General features: G+C 51.7%; 1 protein-coding gene across 1 annotated transcript in view; it reads left to right on the top strand.

Annotated features, from left to right (window-relative positions):
* Nucleotides 1-5,131, top strand: part of Naa40 (N(alpha)-acetyltransferase 40, NatD catalytic subunit) — a 22,429-nt gene extending 17,298 nt beyond the window's left edge. The window contains exons 3-7 of the mRNA XM_013021089.1: nucleotides 1,655-1,750; nucleotides 1,840-1,998; nucleotides 2,157-2,240; nucleotides 3,880-3,957; nucleotides 4,137-5,131. Coding sequence (XP_012876543.1) covers nucleotides 1,655-1,750; nucleotides 1,840-1,998; nucleotides 2,157-2,240; nucleotides 3,880-3,957; nucleotides 4,137-4,278 — 559 coding nt within the window. The 3' untranslated portion in view covers nucleotides 4,279-5,131. The remainder of the gene's footprint in view (nucleotides 1-1,654; nucleotides 1,751-1,839; nucleotides 1,999-2,156; nucleotides 2,241-3,879; nucleotides 3,958-4,136) is intronic.
* Nucleotides 5,132-8,022: the final 2,891 nt, after the last annotated feature.

Below are 8,022 nucleotides of genomic sequence, written 5' to 3'. Positions count from 1 at the left end.
AGCGCTCTACCACTTGAGCCACAGCGCCACTTCCGGCTTTTTTCTTATGTGGTGCTGAGGAATTGAACCCAGGGCGTCAGGCATGCAAGGCAAGCGCTCTACCACTGAGCCACCTTCCCAGCCCTGAGAACATTTCTTTTGAACAGTGTCTTTTCTTCACTCAAGTTGTATAGTTCATTTTTAGGTATTTATTTATATTTTTTGTTTTGTGGATGGGGACCGGGACTCAAACTCGGTACTTGACATTTTTGCTCACTGACTATTGCTTTACTAACACAGCCACACCTCCAACCCCATCTCTTGTATTTCCTTTTTTGTTGGTTGGTCCTGAAGCCTGAACTCCAGGCCTGGGTGCTGTCCTTTAGCACAAGGCTAGCACTCTATCACTTGACCCACCTTTCCAACCCCATTTTTTGTTGTTGTTGTGGGGCTTGAACTCTGGGCCTGGGTGCTGTCCCTGAGCTCTTGAGCTCAAGGCTAGTGCTCTACCACTTTGAGCCACAGTGCTACTTCCAGTTTTCTGGTAGTTAATGGGAAATAAGGGTCTCACGGACTTGCCTGCCCAGGTTGGCTTTGAAATGGGATTCTCAGATCTTAGCTTCCTGAGTGGTTAAGATCACAGTGTGAGCCACTGGTACCTGTTCTTCTTTGACATGATTTAGAGACCCCATCCTGTGATACCTTAGTTTTTTGTTTGTTTTTTATCCATGGTGGTTTGAACTCGGCTTGTATGCTGTCCCTGAGCTTTTTCACTCAAGGCTAGTGCTCTACCACTTTGAGCCATGGCACCACTTCTGGTTTTCTGGTGGTTAATTGGAGATAAGAGTCTCATGGACTTTCCCACCTGTGCTGGCTTTGAACCTCGATCCTCAGATCTCAGCCTCCTGAGTAGCTAGGATTACAGGCGTGAGCCACCAGCCCCTGCCTATATAGTCTTTTTCAGAATGTGGTAGTATGTAGAGAATATGATTTTAGACTCCCTGGGGAGTTTGTATTGTACTTAAATTTCCTTAAGAGCAGATATCTCTTGCTTTTCACTTTAGGAACAGAGTGGTGCATTAAATCCTGCTCTGCTGTTAAATGAGCTCAGATCACCCACTGAGTGTCAAAGGGGAGAGGCAGGCAGGATTTGGGGGGTTGTCCCTGGGGTCCTTGTGTGAAGCTACGACTTTGAAGGGCACCTATGTGGTTTTGAAAATAAGATTGGTAGCTAAGAGGGAAGAGGTCTCATGGGAGCCCAGCTATAGTACAGAAATGGAAGCAACAGGAAAAAATGCCTAAGGGCAAGAAGAGAGACAAAAAAGATATGAGTGTTTATAAGAAAATACAGAAAAGTTGGAACATAGAGAAGAGCACAAAAGTAGCTGAGATGGATGAGATGGGTGGGTGCTAAATCTGATGTGGACAGTGCTGGGAGGCTTGGGAGGCAGGAAGCCATCCCTGTGTTTTAGGGGTGGGCTGTGCAGTGGTGGTTGCTAATCTTGGCCCAACATGCTCAGCACCTTCCCTAGTTGGGTCAGAAACTTAGCTTTCCTTGGTGGAGTGATTGAGACAGGGACGTTTCCCTTTCCCTGTCAGACTTCTCAGGAAGAAGCTCTAGGCTCTTGTTGGAACACTGGACCCCTGACCAGCTAATGCCCTCCTGTGTTCTCAGGTTGAATGTCTCCATTGAGTGTAAGCGAGTATCTGGACTGGAGCCTGCCACTGTGGATTGGGCCTTCGACCTGACCAAAACAAATATGCAAACCATGTGAGCATGGCCTGGCCAGAGGGTAGTCTATTCACCAGCCAAATTTTCTCCTAGTCTTCTCCTGACCTGATTGCTTCCCAAATTCCCAGGTATGAGCAAAGTGAATGGGGCTGGAAGGACCGAGAGAAACGGGAAGAAATGACAGATGACCGGGCCTGGTACCTCATTGCTTGGGAGAACAGTTCTGTTCCTGTTGCCTTTTCTCACTTCCGATTTGATGTGGAATGTGGGGATGAAGTCCTGTACTGGTAAGAGCTTGGAGTGGGGCATTGTGGGAGGGAGGCCAAGTGGCAGAGCCCAGTGGGCCTCTAGGTCTAGGGGCTGCTATGGCTGCAGGGTCCTCTGGTGGGCCTTGCCACAGCTTCACAGGTTACCTGAACATTCACCCTTGGCTTTCTCCACCCAGCTACGAAGTGCAATTGGAAAGCAAAGTGCGGAGGAAAGGCCTGGGGAAGTTCCTCATTCAGATCCTGCAGCTCATGGCCAACAGGTAAGGAAGGACTCCCTTAGAGCAGAGCTGGAAAGAGCTGCTGTTCAGTAGGACCCTTAAGGAGTCCTCTGTTCTTTTTTTTTTTTTGGCCAGTCCTGGGGCTTGAACTCAGGGCCAGGGCACTAGCCCTGAACCTCCTTTGTTCAAAGTTAGCGCTTTACCACTTGAGCCACTTCTGCTTATTCTGAGTAGTGTATTAGAGATAAAAGAGTCACAGACTTTCCTGACAGGGTTGGCTTTGAACTACCATCCTCAGATCTCAGCCTCCTGAGTAGCTAGGATTACAGAGCCACTGGCCACCCAGCTACATTTCTTTCTTTTTTTTTTTTTTTTTGGTCGGTTGTGGGGCTTGAACTCTGGGCTTGGGCACTGTTCCTTAGTTCTTCAGCTCAAGGCAAGTGCTCTGCCACTTGAGCCACAGCGCCACTTCTGGTTTTCTAGTGGTTTATTGGAAATAAGAGTCTCATGCACTTTCCTGCCCTGGACTGGCTTTGAACCATGATCCTCAGATCTCAGCCTCCAGAGTAGCTAGGATTGCAGGCATGAGCCACCTGCGCCGGCCAGCTACATTTCTTTTTAGGCAGTAACTTTACACCTTTTGCTGCTTAATTGGAGATAAGAGTCTTACAGACTTTACCTCCTGGGGCTGGACTATACCCTCAACCATTAGATGTCAGCCTCCTGAGTAGGTAGGATTACAGGTGTAAACCACTGGCCTTCAGCAAGTTCAGTTTTTTTTATCCTCATTGGAAGAATCCTAGGGGAGAAGGGCATATGACCTCAAGCTTTGCCCTTATGCTGGGTGCAAAGAGCATCTTTTGTTGTTGTTGTTGCTCGCGGAGCTTGAACTCTGGGCTGGGCTCGGGCGCTGTCCCTGTGCTCTTCAGCGCAAGGCAAGCGTTCTACCGCTTCAGCTACAGTCCACTTCCGGTTTTCTAGAGGTTTATTGGAGATAAGAGTCTCACCGGCTTTTCCTGCCCAGGCTGGTTTTGAACCATGATCCTCAGATCTCAGCCTTCTGAGTAGCTAGGATTATAGGCGTGAGCCACCAGTGCTCTGGCTTTTTTTTTTTTTTGTCAGTGTGGGGCCTGAACTCTGGGCCTGGGCACTGTCCCTGAGCTCTTCCGCTCAAGGCTAGCGCTCTACCACTTGAGCCACAGTGCTACTTCCAGCTTTTTCTGCTTATGTGGTGTTGAGGAATCGAATCCAGGGCCTCATTCATGCATGCGAGGCAATCACTCTACCACTGAGCCACCTTCCCAGCACTCCTTGAGCTCTTTTGCTCAATGCTAGTGCTCTACCACTTTGAGTCACAGTGCCACTTCTGATTTCCTGGTGGTTAATTGGACGTAAAAGTCTTATGGAGACTTTTCTGCCTGGGTGGGCTTTGAACCTCAGTCCTCAGATCTTAGCCTCCTATGTAGCTAGGATTACAGGGGTGAGCTACCGGTGCAGAGCTCAGAGCATCTTTTGAGTGCCTGGTGTGAGCTAACCTCTGTACCTGCGGATTGGTGCCACTGAGGAAGTGGCAAGGATCCCTTACATGCCATGGTGTCAGTGCCTCTCAGGCTAGAGGAGGAAGAAAAGGCCTGGACTCGTGTTTCTCTTTCTAAGGGGTGATTGCTGCTCTTTCTTCCAGCACACAGATGAAGAAGGTGATGTTAACAGTATTTAAACACAATCATGGCGCCTACCAGTTCTTCAGAGAAGCGCTGCAGTAAGGAGCTGGTGTTGGTGTGGTCCTTCTGGGTGGTAGGAGGTGCTGTCCTGATGCCACTGTTCTGGTCCTGGTCCCTACTTACACCTCATGCCTGTGGGGTTTGAGCTTGGTGAGAGGAGATGAGCCCCCTGCATCCGAAGGGTCCCAGCAGCGCTTTTCTCCTGTTTCCTTTGCAGATTTGAAATCGATGACTCTTCCCCCAGCATGTCTGGTTGCTGTGGGGAGGATTGCTCCTATGAGATCCTGAGCCGGAGGACCAAGTTCGGGGACAGCCAGCACTCCCACGCAGGTGGTCACTGTGGTGGCTGCTGCCACTGAACTCCCAGAGCCACGAGCAAGTACAAATGCTATCTCCCGAGGCCTGCCTTCTCCCCTGGTCCCATGCCACTTGCCAGGTACCTCAGCTGTGGCTTCCTCAGCCCTGCCTGTGCCAGACGGCTCTGTAAGGGCACAGGACTCTGGGGAGCAGTGGTCCAAGCTACCTGCCACCGCTCTCCTGGAAGAGCAGAGTGCCAGGAAGGGCTGCGAGGACGTACTGTGAAGGAGCTGGCAGGACGACTGCGCAGTTCATCCTGGCCTAATGGCTGTCACTTGGCTCTTGGGCCCTGGAGCACAAGTCCCATCCCCCCCTACTATGCAGCTGGTTTCCTGACAGTCCCCCCTCCCAACTCAGAAAAATGGAATGTTTATACCCATCTTTGACATTCCTGGAGGCCTGCTCTGAGGGCTGCAGGTACCCCCAGAAGATCTGGCGTGGACATGGGCTTGGGATGCATCCTTGGAGAACTGAGCACTTTGGTAGAGGCCATTCAGCCCTCCTGCCAAGATGCAGGATGCACCTGCTAGCCATGTTCTTAGGGATCCACTCCACAGAGTGCTGTCATCTCAAGGGAACAGCCACGTCTAGGGGGTGCTGTCCCTTCATCCTGTCAGTCAGACACCAGGAAGAGGGGGCTGCCATGGGGCCGACTGCTTCTCTGGGCTTTTGGACTTCGCTGCATTCTGAATTTCACTTCATCTCATGACAGTGATTTGAGCTTTTTGTTCTAGAGGAAAGCTAGAGGTGTGCCCGTCCTCTCCATTGCCTCCCAGCCTTGCCTCTGGCCTCACCAATCACCTCTGTTCTTAGTCTCCAGGGGGAATAACATCAGGGAGCCCTTGTCTTCCCCCAGAAGGACCCCACATTCCTTGTACAGCTGTGCTCTTTCCGCTCGCCTATTGGTGCTGATAGCTTGCTGAAACTGGGGCATTCCTCCCCAGCTCTTCCTCTTCAGAGAGCCCAGCCAGCAGCAGGCCCCTCCGCCTGTGCTCCCCAGCCTTGCCCCCCTCACCGCCTCAGTGAGGCACTGGTGCTGCTCTTTTGGCGCAGCCGGGCCACAGCAGGAATGCCCTTCGGTGGCACTCACAGCTGCTTTCCCTCTCTGGGATCATCCTGTGGCAAAGAGAGGAAAGGCCCTCTTCTCTGAGCATGAAGAAGGTGTGGGCTCAGAACTTACACCCATCCTGCTCTCAAGGCCTTGTTCCTCTGCCAAGGAAGGAAAACCAAATCCTCCCCCAGGAAGAAGCACTTGACACCTGGCTTCGACACCCTTGAGTTCTGCCTCCCTCAGGGAGTGTGGTGAAGTCTCACGCTTGTGCAGTTATTCTCGTGGGGTCTGTGGGTCTTCCTGCCCTCAGAGTCTCCCCCATCTTCTACCCTGACTCAGGCTGTCTGTCCTGGCAGGGCTCCCCACAGCCCTTGCTTCTCCCCGGAGCCTTGCTTACGCAGGGGCTGGGCACACAGAACCTCTTGTGCCTGGCTTCCATCGAGTGCACTGTGCTGCTCTCAGCCTGATCAGCACGGGACCTGGCAGCTTTACACTGGAGCAGGTCTACCTTAGCCTCACCTGCCGGCTCCTGGGGATTTTACCTTGTGGAGAGCTGTGGTTGCTAGAAAGGGGTTGGTAGACTCCTTCCAAGAAGCATGCAACAGCAGGAGCATGTTGAGGAAGCTCTTCCACTGATCTCCCAAAAGACACAAATCAGCTGGGCACCGGTCGCTCATGCCTGTAATCCTAGCTACTCAGGAGACTGAGATAGGAGAATCATGATGTGAAGCTACTCTGAGCAGGAAAATCTGAGACTCTTTATCTCCAGTTAACCACCAAAAAAGCTGGAAGTGGAGCTGTGGCTCAAGTGGTAGAGTACTAGTCTTGAGCATGAAAGCTCAGAGACAGCACCCAGGCCCTGAGTTCCAGCCCCAGGACTAGCACACAAACAACAAAAGACAGAAGATAAGTATGTGTCATACATTTCTGATGCCTTCCACTCCAGAGGACCACCAGGAATTCCCAGTGTAAAACTATGTGATGTGAGCTCAGTGTGTACTTACCAGTGAGACTCTTGCTGCCAAGCCTCCCATAGAGCCTTTGGTGGCATGGCCAGTTCCCTCAGCCCCTGTAGGCCACATCCCAAGGGCCCCTCGAGGGTGCTGGCCACACAGCAGGCAGGTCACTGCTATGGGTGTGGAGCCTATTGCTCCATCTTCCTCCATTGTGGGTCTTGGTTTTGACAAACTAGGCCTTTGGTACCAGGCTTTTGTTGTTTCTTGTTTAGGCCACCCTATTTCAGGTTGTTGTTGATGTCATATGTGTTTATATGACATACATATGGTTCTTTTTTAACTCTGCTTTGTTTTTTTTTGTTTTTGTTTTTGTTTTTAGAGGCAACTTGGAAGATAAACTTGTTGGGAGATATATACATATATATCTTTAGCATTTTGTTATCACTGGATATCAGAGGGAAAGGCAATCCCTTTGTACATCAGTTGTATTTGTATGTCACTAATAAAAAACACTTGGTTCCCTATTGGGATGGCTTCTAGGTATTGGGTGGCATGGCAGCAAGTGTTGGGCCTAGGCCCTGGAAAGTACTCTGCTGGCCCCACACCCTTCCTGAGAAGAAAGCCTTAGGGGTCTGGGGCAGGCAGCCAGAAGTGGGAGCCACAAGTGTCAGTATCATTTCCCAGCAGTCCTGGGCAGAGGTCACAGATGTCCTGAGGGATGTCGTCTTTGCATCCTGGCATTTCACATCGCAGTAGTGTGGGGGAATTGAGTAGTGTTTCTTTCCTCCCTTTTATTTACTAGGTTATTCAGAATTTTCTTTGTCTCTTAGAAAGTCCTCTCCCTTCCCAGAGGACAAAGCCTGGCAGGAAGAAATGTACGAAGTGACCTCCTGTTGTGTGACAGATGGAGCTATGCAGCTTGTCCCCAGGCAGGGCTCCCCAGAGAGGGCTGGGAGGATAGACAGGAAGTGGGTGAGTTGGCGCTTAGAAGCTGCAAATGGACAAGGGAGGGGTCCACTCAACTTCTCCATAAGCTGGAAGGCTGAGGGGAGGCCACTGGGGCCCCAGACTCACATGGGGTGTTGGATCTCTGGCAGAGCAGTGGTCTCAGTGAGGAGTGAAATTAACAGTCGTCCTGTGGGTGGGATTCACCTGGAGGTGGGAATCAGGCCCAGAGAAAGGCAATCTGCTGGGCTAACCACGCCATCAGTGTCTCAAGTGACGTAGTTCTGTCCCCCCAAGTTCCTTGAAGACTGTCCTAGTCCCAGTTTTCACTCCCTGCGGTACCCCTGAGAGCTAGGAGAGCTGGCTCTTCCTCTTTGTACCTGAGAGCCAGGAGAGCTGGGGTCAGCTCCACCTCCCCAAGTCCAGCCACACCTTGTCACACCCAGGTATGAGACCATGGTGGAGGGAAATGGCCTGGGCTTCCTCAGGCCAGAGTCACTGTCTCACAGCAAAGCTCATCTTCATCACAGCTGGCTATTGCGGGCTGCAGGCACAAAGGTTCACCTCCTGCTCTCCCAAGTCCCAGCCCACTGCTTCCTGTGGCAAGGGGTTGGGGGATTCCCCTTGAGAAGCCAGGCCAGACAGCTGCCCCTGCAAGAGGAGCAGCAGCTGCCCCTGTGCTCCACCCCTGACAGCTGTGCCCCAAGGAAGAGCACACACTCCTCCGGTTGGTTGGTTGCTGTGTTGTCCTTGTCCTCATGCCACCCCACCACCGCCTGCTTAGGTTTCCTGGC

Source organism: Dipodomys ordii, unplaced genomic scaffold (assembly GCF_000151885.1).
Source record: "Dipodomys ordii isolate 6190 unplaced genomic scaffold, Dord_2.0 Scaffold54, whole genome shotgun sequence".
Lineage (NCBI taxonomy): Eukaryota > Metazoa > Chordata > Mammalia > Rodentia > Heteromyidae > Dipodomys > Dipodomys ordii.
Note: the sequence above shows the minus strand (reverse complement) of the source record. Positions and strands in the feature narration are given on the sequence as shown.